Source organism: Uloborus diversus, chromosome 3 (genome assembly GCF_026930045.1).
Source record: "Uloborus diversus isolate 005 chromosome 3, Udiv.v.3.1, whole genome shotgun sequence".
Lineage (NCBI taxonomy): Eukaryota > Metazoa > Arthropoda > Arachnida > Araneae > Uloboridae > Uloborus > Uloborus diversus.
The window spans coordinates 195320952-195340723 of NC_072733.1; the positions used below are offsets into that span (position 1 = coordinate 195320952).

The 19772-nt window shown below is 31.2% G+C and overlaps 1 protein-coding gene across 1 annotated transcript in view; it reads right to left on the minus strand.

Annotated features, from left to right (window-relative positions):
- Positions 1-3100: 3100 nt before the first annotated feature.
- The window catches only part of LOC129218493 (SLAIN motif-containing protein 2-like), a 37096-nt gene continuing 20424 nt past the window's right edge, over positions 3101-19772 (minus strand). The window contains exons 8-10 of the mRNA XM_054852779.1: positions 13740-13906; positions 9329-9519; positions 3101-3287 (exon numbers count right to left, since the gene is read on the minus strand). Of these exons, the coding sequence (XP_054708754.1) occupies positions 3215-3287; positions 9329-9519; positions 13740-13906 (431 nt within the window). The 3' untranslated portion in view covers positions 3101-3214. The remainder of the gene's footprint in view (positions 3288-9328; positions 9520-13739; positions 13907-19772) is intronic.

Below are 19772 nucleotides of genomic sequence, written 5' to 3' on the forward strand. Positions count from 1 at the left end.
TTTTAATGCTTAACATCGATTTTTTTTTGGATGATTCTTTTTGAGTTTTTAAAATTTAAAAGTGATAACTGTTCAAGAATCAACCACCACCATGAAGAAAAGGAAAAAAAAAAGAAAAATTAAATGGTGTCATTTTGAAGATTTTTTTTTTAATTTTCAAAGTTAAAGGTATGTTTTAAATTTAAAAGGAAATAATCACTTTCAACTGGCTTTTGTATGATGAATACTTGGAAATTTGGGGCATTTCTTTGAGTTTCTTCAATGTTACGTGCCATGCATAATATATCAGCATTTTGCAATAATTGTGCAGTTATCTTTAACCATCTACTTTCAGTTTGCAATATTACATATTATTTTCAAAATAGAACAGCATTTAAAATATTTTATACTATTTTTTCAATAGCACAACATTTACAATATTTTATGTAATTATTTCAATAGTACAACATTCATAACATTCCAAAATTATTTTATACTGAGGAAATTTTTTTACATATAAAAATTACTTTTTTTTTGCACTCATCAGCATTTTATGTACAGTATGTAATTATTTCAATAGCACAACATTCATAATATTCCAAAATTATTTTATACTGAGGAAATTTTTTTACATATAAAAATTACTTTTTTTTGCACTCATCAGCATTTTATGTACAGTAAACTCCCAATTATCCATGGAATCGGGTGGCACAAGTGCCGTTGATAATAAAAATCGCGTATAAACCACAAAAAGGTTAAAGGAGGCACAAATAAGGTTAAAAATTGTCCATCCTCTAAAACTCCGTTGCACTGATGCATAATACTTCTTACAAACAGTTGAAATATATATAGTGCAGTAAAAATGTTTTGTATTTTTGCACAACGGAACTTTCCGCCAATAACAAACAAGTGTATGTACAATGAAGAAAGCACAAACAAATAAATAAATAAAACAACTGGGTTTAAATTTACAATTTTTCGAAAGAAATTCATTGGTATTTGTTTTTTGTTGCGAAAATACATGTTCCTGATTGTTAATTGACTCACAGATAATCGGGAGTGTACTGTAATGCATAATAAGACAACATATTATCTCTTTTCTACTGTGGATTGTGAGCTGAAAAGATTGTCTGGGGCAAATAATTATGATGCTGATTATCAGCGAAAAAAAAAGGTTGTGGCCATACAAAAAGAGAGGTTGAGAATGAATGCTACAAATAAGCTTCTACAGTTTCGTGCATTTAAAAATTTCCAGCATTGACCCAGGACAGCATTGACCATTGACAGCTCAACTGTGTTCTTGCAAAGTTTTTGGTTACGTAAGAAACCGGGAAAAAGAAAAAGTAAAAATAGGATACTATTCCAAAAAACTACTACCAAGATGACATTTTTAAGCAGAAATATAATACAAGAAAAATATTAACAGTGCTTTAATTTTTACAAAAATAAACTTACTAAAATATAGTACACATAACAAATTATGCTACACTTACTTTGATTGCGTTTTTCATGTATACAACAAAAATAAACACATATAAACAGAGAATAAAAATAACAAACCATAGTACAAGATCACCGATTGCTATCACATGCTTAAAATACATAAATTAGACAGTTTCATAAATTTGTTACAAAACATTTAAAAAGCTTTTTATATAAGAATTATTTTATAATTCATTTTTAAGTATCATTTCAAAAACCCACTTGAAAAAATATTTTACTTAGAATTTTGGCACAGATAATTAAATAATTAACCATGTACAAATTTGAACAAAGGGATGCGCCCATAAGCTAATTGGCCAATTATTGTATAATCGGCTGATTACTGATCATAATTTTTTTAATACTAACAATTCCTCCATCATTTTTTCTTTTATAATTTCAACTTTAGAAATAGTTATTAGCTTATTTTTGAGAGATGATTAATTTTTCTTAATTTTTTGAATTTTCTCAAAATAATTTCAAACTTTTAACCAGTTCTTGTGATCCAATTTTCATATTATTGTTTTTAAAATTACATTACGTTCACTAGACATGAAAATTTAAAAATAATTAGGGGTAGCCTGTAATCCACAAGCTAATTTAGGAGAACTTTTAATTTAAATTTATTTTTTGAATTATTAGTAGCCATTTAATCCAAGATTTATTTATTTTTAATAACTCATAATATTATCTAAAAGCACTATGCTCAAGGAGAAAAGTATAGACAAATGAAAAATGTTGCTACATTGTATACATGTGTATATTAATTCAAAGTCAAAAAATAAATAAAAAATAACAACACTTGAACATCAGTTTGTAAAAATAATAATAAAGTATGTACATAATTTAAAAAAAAAAGGTTTTTAATAATATTTTTTGTCGAATCAAAAATTAATAATTTAAAGATTAAGTTGTAAAATGTATGATGTAATCATAGGTATAGTTAAAAGGACCAAAACAACTGAAAAAACAATATTATCTCTTCAAAAGCTGACTTAGGAAATGATCCTGATTTTCTTTAAGAAAGAAAACAAAAGCATTACTAAGTTTTTTCTTTTACCTAGGAGAGAGATGAAGGGAGGTTGCAGTGAGATTATAGGCCTTAAGATGAGATAAATATTGACTTGATATAGATTGAAAGCTTTTTATTTATTGCAAAAATGTGGTTGGTGGGGGGGGGGGATTTTCTTATTACTGTTTTTTGCATTTGCAATTTTTAAGTTCTGGAATTTAATTATTCAATAATGTTATGTGAATATCAGCTGGGAGGGTTATTCTTTATGTTTCATTCAGTTTTACGCACTTTCTAAGCTATTTGTTTTATTTTTACTCTGTACACTTTCATACAACATGTTATAGTAATGTTGGCAGAAAATTTCACATATTTATTGTTAACAAATATCTTCATCATAGTTTCTTGTTAAAAGTAGACTTTAAAAAAATATTTTGGAAAATTTTTTTTCTGCCAATCATTAGGCAAAATTTGGCCGATTATAAATAATCAGCACTGCCAATTAATCAGCGCATCCCTATTTGAAAGCAAAAAAAAGGAAAAAAATTGAAATTATTAGAAAGTTAAAATATTGATTTAAAATAATTCACCATTTCATTGATTTTAAACACAAACACATATCAAAATTGGAATGATGAAACTTTTTAATTGAAGAAGCTCGGTTCCATTATATTAATAAAGGAATGGTTAAAACAAAATCATATATGAGAAACATCAAATATCGTAAACAATTTGTTAATCTTAAAAACAGCCATCACTCCATGAATCTTCTACATGCTTTTTATTAAGCATGGAAGGCATTGGAATTCCAGACCTATAAAAATAAGTAAACATTTTAAGATTCTCTCATTATTGTAGGAAAGTAAATTTACTGAGTAGGAAATGAGCTAACTAATTTGATTTTAACATAATAATGCTTTTAAAATCCAAGTTAAATTTACAGGAGAAGTTATGGTAATAAGGGGAAAATCAGAAAGCTATTTTTCTAAAAATTAGAAAAAAAAAATAATTTTCAGTTATTTTTCAAATCCATTCATGATTTTGTAGTTCTATACAGGTTTTGTAACCATAAAAAACTAATTAAGTAGAGTTTACATCACGTTAAAAAAAAAATATGAGAAAACATCTCACATAGTGCATAATTAAGCATGAGTTACAAACTTCACTATTAATTTAAATCAGGAATAACTTTGTGTCATAGCAAATTGTTGTTTATGAAGATGAAATATTTATCATATTTTATGATATTAGATGAGAAAGACAATTACTAATGTAAAAAAAAAACCTCACCTTTTCTGAAAACATTTCTATAATATATTTAATTCAATCAAAATCAAAGGAGAAAATACTTTATGCATATATTTCCAAGTAGAAACATTTTGCTTTTCATTATTGAAGGGGAAAAATTACCTATGCTGAATTGAAATGTTTTTGCTCTTATATAAAACAAATTCTTTAAATAAATACTAAACTGAAAAAACATAATGCAGTTGAAAGATTTATTTCATAAAAATGACTGTTTCATCAACAATATGAAAACATGGTTACACTAGATTGATATCAAATTTTATAGAAGGGGTGAGAAAAAATAGGTTCAGAGTAATCTAGAACATTATTTCAACAATAAATACTATGAAACAACTTATTTATTTTATTGAATGGAAAGCTTTAATACAATTGATAACCCTTACATGGCAATTAATTATATGTATAATCAATACCTTTGAAACCTTAACAATAAAACTATTAGGAAGTACTTATTGTTGTCTATAGGAACAATTTATGACATTCAGTAAGAAATATATGTTAAATTATGCAACTGAAAATCTGCAATCTGAGATGGTAAAAAACATGAGTAATTACACATATAGTCAGTCCCAAATGGATTATACACATACATTTCAAAAATTGTAGTCTATGTAAGCCTAAAAAGAAGAAATATGCCATTTGGACGATTTTCATTACACAATAAGCTGGTAACACTCTCAGAGACATATTTCAGTTGGAACACTGTTGAAGATAATGAACAAAACTAATAATCCCTAAATGAGCCCTTAAGATAGTCACTGATAGCTAAACTGTTGACCACAGCAGCAACATGAAGCCCTAAGGAAAAATGGCTTTTTGTCAAGATAACTCAGATAATTATTCTATTTTTAGAACAGAACTTATCACAATTTATATGGAACTTGAGACTACTGGTTGAGTAGAGTTTTGACGATCTATTGAGTTCATCAAGCAGCGATACCTCACTCTAAAATCTTAGTAACTGGATTTCTGCATGTGTCAAAAACAGTATATTTGTCCTATTTAAGTAGCAGCTAATTTCTCAAAACAATGAGAGCCGTTTTCAGTGGATTAATGTGGAGCTTTATCAAGATGAAATGAAAAACAAGCAATGCAAAGGAGGTTGAGGAATATCTTTAGAGGGAATATTTGTTGCAATTCCCTAATTGTACTCAGCTTTCTCAGTCAAATCTTTTGAACTTTATTTGACTCCTTTAGGCTCTGGAAAAAAAACAACAACAACACACACACACAAAACAAATAAAAACATGAAGCAAAAGGAAAACTGGAAATATGAGAAAACTTATTAAGTGAAAAAATGCTAAAGATTAAGTTGAATTAAACAATTTAACATTTTAGATTAGATCAACAAAAAAAGAAAAGTGTAGCAAATACATGAAGTTTGTATGATTTTTATGCATACTGATTGTTAACCCAATTAAGTGTACAACTATACTTGATTTTGAACCTTTTTAAGGAAAGATTCTATCAAACAATTGCTTTAACAATATATTCAACAGAACTGTATGAAACTATTTATGTATTCAATCATTTTGGTTTAGATCTTTGTGAACCACATTTATAAATAAACATTGTTTCACACTTGTGTGGGAAATGCTTAAGTGGTTTAGTTATTTATCCATGTTGATGATCTTTAATTTTTATATTAACTCCATCAATTTCCATGGTTAAATCAAGAAATTTTTGCATATAAGACAGAGACTAGTTAAGCTATACTTGCCTCTTTGGGAGTTCATTCACTACCAATTTGTATTTAAATACTGTATATATTACATTTCGCACAATGTGGTCACTTCGATTCAAACAAGAAAAAGATAAGTTAAGAAAACACAAATAGATATGAGGTATGATGACACCACAAACACTGTTATGATGAAAAAAGCAGACGTACATATGTATTTCCATGATAGTTAAAACTAACAATAGCTGTATTTTTAGAAAGAGAGTGCTTAATACAGAAAAAAAATATTTAAAAAGACCAATATACTTAATGATAGGTATATGCTCCATGAGCTCATTTATGAAAAAGGTTGAGTAGTTTGAGTAGTTGACAGTAACTGCACGTTAATGATATTATAAATTTTCTAAAAGAATTTTTTTTTTTTGTTTTTCTTTTCAATAGAAACAAGCTTTATGTGTGCTCAAATATCAGATTTTTTTGGGACTACCATTAACATTTGGAACAAACTACACAAGTTAAGGAATAAAAAATAAATTAATAAAATGAGCCTCCCCCCTCCCCCCACCCAAATGCAGTTAAAGTAATTGTTAAGCATAATAAAACATCATCTAGCTGGCATTTGAGATATTGGAATTTCTATCTATTGCTTGTCTTCATTTTCCACTACCCCTCTCTCTCCTTTCCTCACTCCTGCAAAATACATTTTTCCAATAAGCAAATGAATAAATTCAGTTTTTCTCTTCCCTTACATGTTTATAGCTAATGATTAAAAAGGGAGAACAGAATGAAAAACTTAAAAAAGAATAAAGGAAGAAAAGATAATATGACACAAAGTAGAAGAATGTGAGACCGAAAAGAAATTATGATAACCTATTTTTCCCGAAATGAAAAATAAAAATTGGAAATTTATATTGAAAATTACAGTACATAAAGAAAGAATAATGCAGTTTGAAATAAAAATTGCATTTAAACATTTTTAATTTTTGGCAGTAAATTTGTATTTTCAAAAAAAATGGGGAGTGTGTGGGGGGGGGGATTTTAACTTTTTTCTTTTCATGGGGTAAAGTTAAAAATAAAATATTTTTCTAATGAAATATTTTCTATTTGATTACAGTCGAGCTCGCTCATAACGAGCCAGGCTTCAGCGAGAACTTAAATTTAATGAGGAAATCAGCAATATTTGGCTGGTACAGTGTTAAGTCTACGGCAGGATAACTCGGTTTTAACAAGCAAACCCCTGATATAGAGAGCAATATTTTTGTGATTCATAAAATTGCAATTGATATCTACCTTTCTAGCCTAGTCAACTGAGATTTAGTGATGAGTCATAAAGCCTCAAAACAAGTGATGACGGCCTTTTACTATGTAGAGTTAGAGAAACATTTGAAAGTTATGTACCCATGTCCTTTCTCCCAAAATGTTTGTTAAAAAAGTAAATCAGATTTTAAAAAAATAAATAAAATAAATACTAATAATGAAGGCTACGATGATCACAACAAATGTGAAGAATTTTAAGCTTAACCATCCCTAGTGTGCTCAGTGGCTTTTGAGTGCGTGGGAACTTTCTTTTTTGAAGACAGACTAGAGGTGCAAATGAAGTTGTTTTCCAAACCATGAGTAATCACCGAAAATCAACACAAGAAAGAGACAATAAGATGGTACAAAGCAAATTAATTAACTTCTTCTGAACTTTACATATGTAAAACAACAAAGTAATTGTGTGAATTTGTACGATTTTTTCACGAACCTTTTTTTCATGAACTCTCGGATATAATGAGCAAATATCGCAGCCCCTTCGAGCTTGTTATAAACAAGTTCGACTGTATTATAAATATTTTGTGATTAAATGAATGTGTGAGTAAAAGAATGAATGAAAAAATAAAGAGATGATGAAAAAATAAATGAATAAAATAATAAATAAGTAAAATTACTGTACGAGAAAATTACAATAGCTGTAACATTTATAATAAATTATCACAAAGGAATGCCTGAAAATAAAATGCTAAATAAAAAAAATAATGAGTAAAACGTAGGCTAAAAATATTCAAATTAAAATAGAGTATAAAGCACTGTTAACTGCCACAGCAAATGCTATCGACCTCTCAACAACTGAGGACTTCTTTATAAATTTAAGCATGTTTTTTGTCTCTACTTATTCTTTCTGTTCCATTCTGAACTGTATATTTTTCTACTTTACGTTCTACAGATTCATGACGAAAGTGATAATTAACTTTAATATTCAGAAATAATCTGCAGACCTCTACAAGAATCTGTGACAGGAGTTACAATGTCTTGCTGTTTCTGCTACCAGGCCAAGAATTTGGTACAAAGAAGCTTTATATTTTACACTTTTTGGCAACTTATACATTTTGGATCAACCATTTTCATTTGAACTTGCTAAATTGAGGATTCTTAAATGCATATAAAGACCTAATTGTCTAACTCCATTTCAAAACGGAGCTGTTTCAAAAATAGCGTAAAAGTTCAAAATTAACATTTTGTAAAGAATGAATAAAATATTATGAACTAACTTTGATGAGATATGTATACTCTCATACTCTTACATTAGAATAATCCGTTTTTATGAGTGCAGTTTTTTGCGCACATTTTTGTTTTCGTGATTGTAATTTTTGTCAATTATTGGATTCCTGTAGTTTGTTTTTTCACTCATTATTTATATATATATATATATATATATATATATATATATATATATATATATATATATATATATATATATATATATATACACACACAGGGTGATTATAATTAAAGTTCCACTTTCAAAACGTCGTAAAAATAAAAGTACTGGTCAGAATGACCTCAAACTTCAACGGAATATTATCGAACAAGGGGGGAACTTGATGGCAGAAGAATAATAAATAGTTGAAATTTTTAGCTATAGGTGGCGCTGTAAGCATCATAATTTAATAGTGGTTGATTACAAATGACAAATAAATCATAAAATATTACCTAAGGTGCAAAGTATACGTTAAAACACCGTACTATTCAGCGTGCACGAGGGTACAGGTGTGATACTGTTAGTTAAGTAAGCCCATCCAACACGGCAAGGTCATATCACATCAGATGGGAAAAATTGGTTTTTAATTGTCCTGAGGCCAAAAACCGCATAAAAAGCATCAGTAAAAATCAAATCGGTCTTTAATTTTCGTGAGACTGGTGTAAAAGATGTTCAATATAATGTTTGACCCCGTTTTCTGTAACAAGTTGAAATCGAGAAACAGCATGTTCCACGACTGATTGAAGTGTTTCCGGGGTCACGTTTAGAATATGTTGAGCAATGCATGCCTTCAGTTCAGCAAATTTTGCAATCAGAGCACTGAACACAATAGGTCTCAGATAGCCCCATATCCAGAAGTCACACGGGTTAAGATCAGGTGATCGGGACTGTCATTGACAGTCATAGTGAACTTCTCAGATGCGAAATGAGGAAAAGAACGTGTATTTGGCGATTTTATAACAACTTCAATGAGTCGCGCGCATGACAAGTGTTTTGACTTATATTCTGATACTTGCAGCACCATCTATTGCTAAAAATTCCAACAATTTTTTTTTCTGCCGTACGTTTTCCCCCTTCTTCGATAATATTCCGTGGAAATTTGAGGTCATTCTGACCAGTGGTTTTATTTTTACAGCGTTTTGAAAGTGGAACTTTAATTATAATCACCCTGTATATATATATATATATATATATATATATATATATATATATATATGAGCTGAAGTTTCCAGCACTCAACTATCAGGAAGAGTCGGCAGTTGCACCCTTTCTGTATTTTCTCTATAATCAAGCTTTTACTGCAAAAGAAATAAAAAGATTAAATAATTAAAGTACTGAAATTTACCTTGGAGTAGATCGAGTAGCAGAACTAGCCCTTGAGGGTTTTGGTACTCCAGATCTGACATGCAGTCTTGATTCTGCAAAATTTGCACTTTTAGGCACTGAGGTCACAGGTTTGGAATTCTGTTGAAAACCTGCAGTCAATGACTTGGAGGAATGCTTGACCTTTGAAATTGACACTGTATCTCCTCCAGCCTAAACAATATTACAGGGTTTTAAAAGTTTGAGTGAAGAAAAAAAAAAAAAGAAACAGATGAAGTTTTCTCCAGTTCTTGCTGATGTAAGTTCATACCCTACATCATTAAAATATATATATTTCATGCACACTTTAACTGGTGCCATTTTGTCATAAGCATATACAGTAGGGTAGTCTGAAAAACCCTCTTTTTTTTTGGAAATCCGTTTTTGATTAGCACGGGAAAATTGCTATAGGTTGGTTAAAATGCTCAAAAAGTTTCGAATTTTCTGTAGCATTTAGTCACGACCCTTTGGCCTTAAAGAATTGAAAAAATTGCAGACATGTACTTTTCTTCAAAAAAAAAAAAAAAAAAAAGATGTTTAAAAAAAAATTGAAAATAGTTCTAACATGCAGCAGAAATGATCATTTGTTATGCTAAGAAGCTTTTATAAATTTTGTCCAGTATTTAGATGCATCCTTTTAACATTAAAAAATTGAGAAAATGAAGAAAAATTGTTATTTTTTCAAAAATTCAGAAGTATATTTGAAATTACTACTAAAATACAAAGGAAATATTACGAAATGCATGTTAGAACATTAACAAAACTTATGCTACATTTGTTCGCTTAATTATAAACTATACTCACAATCAAAGAATACCTACCCTATACAAAACTTTCCTTTTTATGAGTCATACAGTATTAGGTCCAAATTTAATAGGTGCTCCAAGCAACACAATGGCCAAAATTACTACAGCAGTTCTTGCTAAATTTTAGTTTAGTTTCTCCTGAGCAACCAGAATGTATAGTCAATTAAAACAAAGTGAGGAGTAAAGTTGTGAAAAAAACCGAGAGCTAAGATAATAGGATTTAAGAGCAGTTAAAGGGACCGCTACTAAGAGTTTGTATTTTGACAATAGTAAAGATACACTATTCAAAAGGCACATGGGAATCAAAAATTAGCAACTGAAGTGCATTTATGCACTTCAATTGCACTGATAGAAAAACTAGTTAGCAAATACATCAGTCATGCTTTGCTACCAGCTGGTGAAAGTGAAAAATAATTATCGCAAGGTATTATAGGCTTTGCAAAAAAGTATATATGAATTTGTTTAACTTATCAGTTATTGAATGGGATAGAACAAAAATATATACGGGGATGGATGGGGGGGGGGGAGAATTAGTTTACGTGAGACATACGTCATAAGATCTTGACAATGTAACATATCTCTTCTACTTGCTCATGAGTTGAAACCAGGGTTCAAAACTATCATTATATTTTCGAAAATATCTGATATTTCTATACACATCCGATATTTTCCACTAGCAGAAACTAAAGTATTCAAAATAGTAAATGCATCCTCAAATCAGCCTTTATTTTCTTACATAACAACTGCAATATATAGACTTAAAATTAAGGTTTCTTTCATTATTTATATCTAATGCATCATTTTCATTCTGTTAGCTACTTTTACAGTTATATAATTCAAAAATAAATAATATACATTAGTCGATGCACAGTCAAAACACATTTTCTTTTTTTCTGAGCAATGTTTAATATTTAACTAGGCCTTTTAATATGAATTAAAATTGTTACATTACTAATAATTTTATGAATTAAAATACAAGAAAAGAAAAATTAATTTGAATTTTGTTATCTTGAATTTAAATTATGTTTTTTGCAATCACAAGTGTGTGTTTGTATGTGTGTGTGGGGGGGGGGGTATGTGTATGTGTGTAGGCATGTGTGTTTGTGTCTGTGTGCAGTCATGAGTGTGTGGGTAGTTGTGTATATGAGTATTTGTGTGCATGGGGGCGGGGTATGTGCATGTGTGTGTGTGTGTAAGCATATGTGTTTGTGTCTGTGTGCAGGCATGAATGTGTGGGCAGTTGTGTGTATTTGTGTGTATGTGTAAGTGTCTGTATGCATGCGTGTGTGTATGTGTGTAGGGGTATGTGTGTGTATGGTGGTGTTTGTGTATGTGTGTGTATGTGTTTGTGTGTGCGTGTGTGTTGGTGCGTGTATGTATGCGTGTGTGTGTAGGGTATGGACGCAACCTGGAGACGGTTTTTGCTAGAGGAGCAGCATCGTGAGGCCGGCCGACGTGACGGGTGGTGCTGGCAGAGGGTGGCGCCGTGCCGGTGGGAAAAATGATAGCACGCCAAAAACAGTCAAATGAAAGCAATAAGCAATCGTGATTGCTCAAAAAAAAGGAATATTATATTACTTTGCTATATTAATGATGTATTAATACATCATAAAATACAGTACATCTCTTTAGTTATTTTTAATAATAAATGAACAATGTTACTATGATTAATATAAGTTTTATATTGAAAATACCGTAGTTGAAAAAATAAATATAAAAAATATCAAAATATCACAATAGTTTCAAAATAAAGATCAGATATATATATCATAGCTGTTCTCTCGCGCTAGGGATAAAAAGCGCACCAAGTGGGAAATGTAAAATCGGGGCAGGAGGTAAAAGTTTACGCATATCGTTTATAAATTGAAAATCACCCTTGGGTTTCTTGGTTCTAACCCTTTTTTGGACTTTTTGTACTTTAAATCGAGACATCTGAATCCTTTAATCAGGTAAAGAATGCAATGACTTTCACAAATGAGAAAAACGACTGTGAAAACAAATGCCTGCAAAGACCAATTGAAACTAGTCCTACTGTAAAAGCACGATCAAAATATGCAAGAGAAGTTGAAATCCTTGGAATCTAAAAGCTATACTAGGAAATAAATCTCAGCTTTTTAAGTGTAGCAACAAATTTATTTTTTTACCTAAAAGTGATGAAAATTTAAATACTACACCTCAGAAAGTAATTAAGTGCTTGTGAATATTTTGAAGTAAAAATTAAGATTTATATGCTGCAAAGAAATACTCCAAAGATCACAGGAAACCCTTTCAGCCTACAACTTACAGAGAAAAAGGCGATAAAATGAAACAAAAAGCATTTCATAGCAACTTCAAACACCTAAAACAAATTTATCTTGCAAAAAGAGCAAGAAAAAAAATTGAGTGAGTCTTATATTAAGAAAATGGATTTGATCTGTTTTTAGAAAATTATATTAAGCAAATTTTATAAAAAAGTATTTTTAGTCTAGCAATTTTCACGGTCAAACAAAAATATCATGGGAAGCAGGTTAACATATGAAACCGTAAATGTAGGATCAAAGTTCCAATGTATTAATGTAGGTTAGGATAAAATATTTTTTAAAAAGTATTATGCTTCCAAATGTCAGAAAATATTAATAAAACCAAATATATACAGTATGCAAGTAAAACCTAGTTGAATAAGCATCTACTTAAATGAAAGTTTGGTAGATCTACAGATCTACATATGTGAGTATAAAATCTCAAAGTCTATAAAAAGGTACTTTCAAATATAAAGAAATTTTGCCATCTAAAATCTGAAATTGCAACAAAAAGACCTGAATAAGAGTGCGAGAAGAACAAAAATACAATACAAAAGTGTTTTATAATATGACTGTGATAACAAGATACTTGGCTTTGCATGAGTTTATTTATGTTTGGGTTGAACAAGGAAAAATTCATATCAACACAATGTCATATAACTGTTATTGGCTAAGTATATCAGCATTCTCACCTCTATTTCAACAAATGGATTTAATTATATTTTAATCCCTTATGGAAATCATCTTATCAGAGACATAATGTAGAGTGAGGAGATGAATGTTTTAAACAACTGCAATCTAGTCTGTTGCAAATTGAAGTAGGGAAGAGTTTATTAAGATTTTTCATAGAAATCTCCGCAATGGATGGGGTGCTGTGAGGCATTTAACAAGGGGTGCTATGGGATCTTGGCAAAACATGGCTAACATAGTTTAGTTGACACTGTATTTGACAGCTCATACTTAATCAACACCATACAGCACCAGATTAAGTGGGCAGTTACAGCAACAAAAGTAACAGCACCAAATGAGGTGACATATTATCAAGTTGTCACTGAATGATCACTAGTTTAAGATGTCACTTTCATTTGCATTTCCTTTCATTGTTTTTGTTTTATAGTAAAATAACACCTTCATTGTACTGTAAGAAATATAACTTTGAAACAGCATTTGGGAAATTGTTGTTGCAAATTTTCTTAAATGTTAGCTTTCAGAAAGCATTACTATAAATTCATTTTGTTAATGGTTTAAGCTAAAATTATTAAAATCGTCAAAATAAAAAAAAGGAAAGAGAAACGGAATTAATTCATACCTTTTGCCGTGAGGCAATGTTTATATCTGATCTTCCAATCATATCTTCTCTAATTTGATTTGTTCTTTGAACTCTAGGTTGCTTCACAATTTTAGTTTTTGACGGAATCTGTAAGACTGGTTCTCGAGCCAAGTTAGGCAGACTGCGTCTGTATCCACCAAGTTTGACTATTAGAAAAAACTTTAATTAAAATCAAAAATCCAATTTGGAAATTAATAATCTCATATTATATAAGAAAAATAATTGTTATTATGAAAAAGTTTTTTTAACCCTTCACTTAGCAGTCTTCATAGACAATCATAAACAATTAATTTCTATGCAGGACTGATCAAGAAACAAAGAGAAATAAACAAAAAAATAAAATAAATAAAAGTATTTTTTTTCCCAGTACAACCATAAACAGGTGTCCCTTGTAATGTGTTGTGTTGTCTTGTCCTTGTGTTTAATTCGTGTGGTGACCGGAGCAGAAAAATCCCAACATAGTCCACTTGTGTCGCAGAAGGCGACTAAAATGGATACCCAATCTAAGGTGTGAGGCACCATGCTGATGGATGGATGGCATCTGGGTTGTATGATGTCTTAAACGGTCCTCTCGGGGAACCGGGCGAAAACTCGTTGTAATTTGCCTTGCACTTGTACAGGCTGGTTGTGTAGGTGTTGACCTTTAACCACCGCCCAGTTCCCAGCTCCTCTGGAGCTGGATACTGGCTTGAAGGAGAGAACCAGCAACCTTGCTGCTGGAGGAGGTGAGGGTGCAGGTCTGCAACCCACCGACTGGTGAGGAGGCATTAATGCAACCCACCGACACTGCAGTAGGGGGTCAAGGGGTACTCATGTATGCACAAAATTGCAACAGGACAGGCAGGAGTGGGGAGGCTGTTACAGAAGGCAAAAGCCACTGGGTTGCCAATCCTGAGAAGGTAGGAGAAACCAAACGTCATCGATCCTAGGTTTCAACCCCTTTCCCGCACAAACTGCTGCACCTTAAAGAGTAAGGGCTGGTAAACCACAGTTCTATGCTCAAGCAGTAAATATGTTTAAGATGGCTGTTGTGAAAGAAACCTTCCTTTTGGAGAGGTTATCTCGCGATGACATTGAACATATTCAGCTTGTCTTTCTAAGGGGAACAGACCTCATTCTCTCTGAGGATTACATGCCAGAAATGCAATAAGCTTCTTAACAAAATTAGTATTAAGAAGGCTTTTGGTATTCTTACTGGACTTTACATCTTAAATCGGCACCTTGCTATAAGGGGTATGAGTAATAATTCAATTTGCAGAGGTTACCTCTTTAAAGAGGAAACTATTACTTACACCCTGTGTGATTGTGAAATGTTTTCTGCCTATAGGTTTGAACACCTTGGTCATCATTTGCTTGAACCATGCGTGATTCATGACATTCCTATTAGGTATTTGCTGAATTCTGCTTCAGCTACTGGTCTGTTTTAAGACTTCTGTTTGGGGACTACTACAATAGACCTCTGGTTGCAGTGCTTGGTTTGTTTGAGCCCCCCTTTCATTTATTCATTTTCTGTCCCTTGTTTAACATGGTTAAATTGTACCATGTTATCCAGGACATTTTTATTTGCATGTTTAAAGTATTATTTTATTTTTTAAAGTATTTGCATAACTTAAATCAAAGGAAATATGTATTGTGTTCTATAAAAATTGTGTTTCGTACCATACGAAACTTTTAAATAATGTAAATCATAGAATTCTGTTCAATGTTATATTGAAGTCAAGTCTTCAGGTGAAAATTTTATTATAGCTGAAAATTTGTTCCAATAAAACATACAAAACACGCTATTTCCTTTCATGACAAAAAAAGAAAATTTTGGATATCTTGAATTCATATTATGCTTTTTGCAATCACAAGTGTGTGTGTAGGATATGGATACCACAGCCCAGCAGTTTGCTGGAGGAGCAGTATTGGGGAGCTGGTCGATGGCAGTGTTGCAGAGGGAGGAAGGGGCAAAAGTAAAATCAAAGGACAGAGGGACGGACGCCTAAAACGGTCAAGTGAGAACAATAAGCAATTTATGATTGCTCCAAACAAAAGAAATGAAAAAAACAATAAGAAAAACTTTATTAGAGGAATGTGGGGCAAAGTGAAATGGTGAAAAATTTACTCTGCTTTTGGCACTACTTATCTGGTAATATTTTAAGTATATAGTAGCGCATGTAGTCTATTCCAGTCAGGAAACAATTACCACTGAAGATAAAGCATATAATAATACAGGCAATTTTCAAAAATTGATACCCTTATTGTAATATTTGTTATAAGTCAAAAATTATTTTTGGTATAATAAAATGATACAGTTCTTATTATTAACATTTTAAATATTAATTGAGAACTTCAAATATTCGGTGCAATAAATATTTTGTTAATATAAAGCTTAGTTATATTTTAAATATTTTGTACAATTAGTCTAGTACTTGGGGGGGGGGAGCAAAGTGGATGGGGCAAAAAGAAACAGCCATTTTTGTTTACATACTCATTCATTTTTAAAATCACTTAAGTATTAATTTATTAATTCATTCATTTACATTCCTTTATTTAATAATTTACTTATTTATTCATTCATTCACTTATTTTCTTATTCATTCACTTTTATTCACACATGTGTCTTCATATATTAATCAATTTATTTACTTAATTAGTTGCTTATTAAATACAAATGTGATGACCAGCAACAGGCTCTGGGCCCAGCTAGGCTGGTCCTAGTCAGTTTATTAGTCCTCAGTGAAGATCCAATGGCCCTCTTAATGCTCTCCACCCGCTTGCTCATTACCACCTCTTTAGGTAAGCTGTTCCAAGTGCCCACATCCTACTAAAGAACAAATTTTTTCTAATAACTCCTTGAATCGCTTAAGACAATGACCCCTCGTCCCGCTTTCCATGCAAAAATTTAATCCATTAACATGTTTCATTTTGATAAATTTAAACAACTGAATCATGTCTCCTCTGACTCTCCTTTGTTCCAGGGTATACATGTTAAGTCTATTAAGTCGTATCATATTCTAAATCTGAAAGTCTCCTTACTAGTCTAGTTACCCTTCTTTGAACCCTTCCCCATACAGAAATATCTTTCATCAGATAAGGCGATCAAAACTGAACAGCATACTTCAAATGAAGTCTTACTAAACTCCTAAGAACCTTTTTAGGTTTGTTTGAAATAGATCTACTGATAAACCCAAGCATTCTGTTGGCTTTGTTACTTGCAATGCTGAATGTTGACTAAACTTGAAAAATTCTTATTTATTAAGATACCCAGATTAATAACATTTTCTGCCTGACTAATGACCTGGTAAATGATAACTTGTACCCTTATTTCCCTACATAACTGCCATACCCCACTTATTTGCCCACTTAGTAATATGATCTAAATCCTCTTGAAGCTGTTTTACTTGTTCTTCATTTTCTACCCACCATGTCTCTTCACCATGACTTTTACATCATCAGCAAAACAAATCATGTTTCCAGAAATATTTTCATTGATATCATTCATAAAAATAATAAACAAAAGAGGTGCTAAAATGTAATTATATTGCTGTGGACTCTCCTTTTGTTCCAAATTGACTTTAGCTACGAGTTTGTTGGCACTCTCAGCTTCAATGAGATCATCTCTGCCTCCAGCTTGGTTCTTGTCCATTCTAGACTTATGGGTCCATAACAAGGACGAAACTGCAGTATCAGGATGACTAAACCAGGCTGTTGTTATGATACATACAAAGTTGTGTTCCAAAATTAGATTTAAGTCTATATTTCAGTCCATAGTGGAATGAATGAAAGTAGGTTTCATCATTATTCAAGTAACATTTCACTGCAGTTTCAATTTTTACATAAAGTTAGCTCTTGATAGTTTAAACGTCAGGGAACCTAAAAACTTTAAATTAGTGAATCTGAGGATTTGCTGAAGATTTGAATTACAAGAGAAAGGAACCAAAACGTTAAATACTTGCAGAAATTATTCACACCATGGTGAACACCTGATCTTCTCTCCCCTTTTTCCCTCATAGATCTACTTAGTTCATCCACTTAGAACTTTTAAATCGGAACTTTGATTAGAAAAGTAATGCTTCGAACCAGCATTACTTCAGTGCAGTGTTAACTCCTGCGTTATGTTTTGTCGAAATTTTTGAATATCCTAAATTGTAAATGTGTGTAAAATAATAATATAGTTCAGTTTTTAGAAGCTTTATCTCATCTTTTTTTCCAAGCCTCTGATTAACATGAGTAAGTTTCAGCTAGAATTAACCAAGCTACTAATGTAGAAAAGAACAGACACAACATATAGCATAAAAAAGATAAAGAAGGTAAGAATTTTGATTTGCTTACTTACTGAATTGAAAATTTGTAATTTACAGTTGGCTCTCTGTTTAACGACTTTCAAGGGACCACAAAAAATTGTCCTTAAGTAGAAAACATCCTTAAATAGAATGCTTTTAACACTACAGTGGACCATCTGGGACTGTGAAAAGCTGTCGTTAAATAGAGAAAGTCATTAAATAGAGCATCGTTAAACAGAGAACCAACTGTTTGTTATTGTTTTGAATGCTACCATGCGTGAAACATACTCCAGATGTCGGTACTATTTCCACATTTTAAAGGGAAATATTTTCATAGTGAAAACAATGAACATAGTGTTAATAATTTTCAAGAATCAGCGCAGCTTTAACAAAATAGCATTTGCTGAAGACTGAAGATCCAGTTGGATAAACTTCACAACTGAGAATACAAGTAATGAATAATAGTTAAATAACGGATCCATACTCCTCCCCCATACCTATTTATTAAAGCCTCAATAAACAAGGAAATAACTCAATATTCAATAAATGCATTACAGTTCATAACTAATAATATAATAATTCCAATTTTATTTATTTTTAATGAACTTTAATTTCATTTCAGACTATCCAACAAAAGCTGAAGTGGTTGACATGTTTTTTGGAAACTCCAGTTTTAACCTATTTTCACCAAAATATTTGCCCAATTTCAACTCTAACAATTCTGCATTTCAAAATTACATTATTCATATTGCGTGGAGGCATTTAAATGAACCCATGCAAAAAAAAAAAAATTTGATTGTTAAAAGCATTTGAAAATTATACGTATGTTGACTCAGATGTTATCAGTTCCTAGAAATACTTACGGGGACATTGTAGCTTATTTTCAAGCTAGTGAAGTGAAAAAGAAAATAGTGAAAGCAAAGTGACGGCGATAACAACATATATGAAAAATTTAAAGTGAAACAGCCCCTCATCATACTCAATTGTTACAATCAGAAGGTGCAAATGACAATGTTTTTTGTGCCACAGGTATTTCTCTAATAAAGTAATAAAAGGGGTGATAAGACAGCAAAACAAGACAACCAACTTCTTTGCTGCTGTTAAAAATTAATAAATGAAAAAAAAGAAAAACAATGTATGCGTTTTTATGATTTTTGAAACAAACTCGTATGTTACGGGGATTCAGTTATAACAAGCAAATAGAGTGGTCCCTTGGCGCTCGTTATAAGCCAGTTAAACTGTAGTTAGAAACAGAATGCATCCATTGAATTATCACTGAGCCTGACACTCATTTTAGTGAACAAATTTCTGGAAGTTAAAAATATTCTTTCTGAACTCACTCAAATCGGTGGTATTTACTGAGGTAAAATAGCAGCATTTTACCTCAGTAAATATTGGTACACTATGAGACCCCATATCTGTAATGCTCGGGACCGGCACCTTTGCAGATTTCCGAATTTATGGGATCTTGAATTCTGACTTACACACACACAAAATAGTATAACTCTCCTGTAGTGTGACATTTATTATGTTTTTTCTGGTTTTGCTAATTTCTTTTATTTTTTGATCAGTCTGAATGAAAGTAGACTTCATTATGCTAAAACAAAAGTCTGAGATAATTTGCAGTGGTGTATAGGCCGCAGATGTTGCTTTTTATTGTGATGCAATGTGCCGACCAATACAATACATAAATAATATTTTTATCATAAATAATTTTGTACTTTTGTTCAATAGACTTCGCATT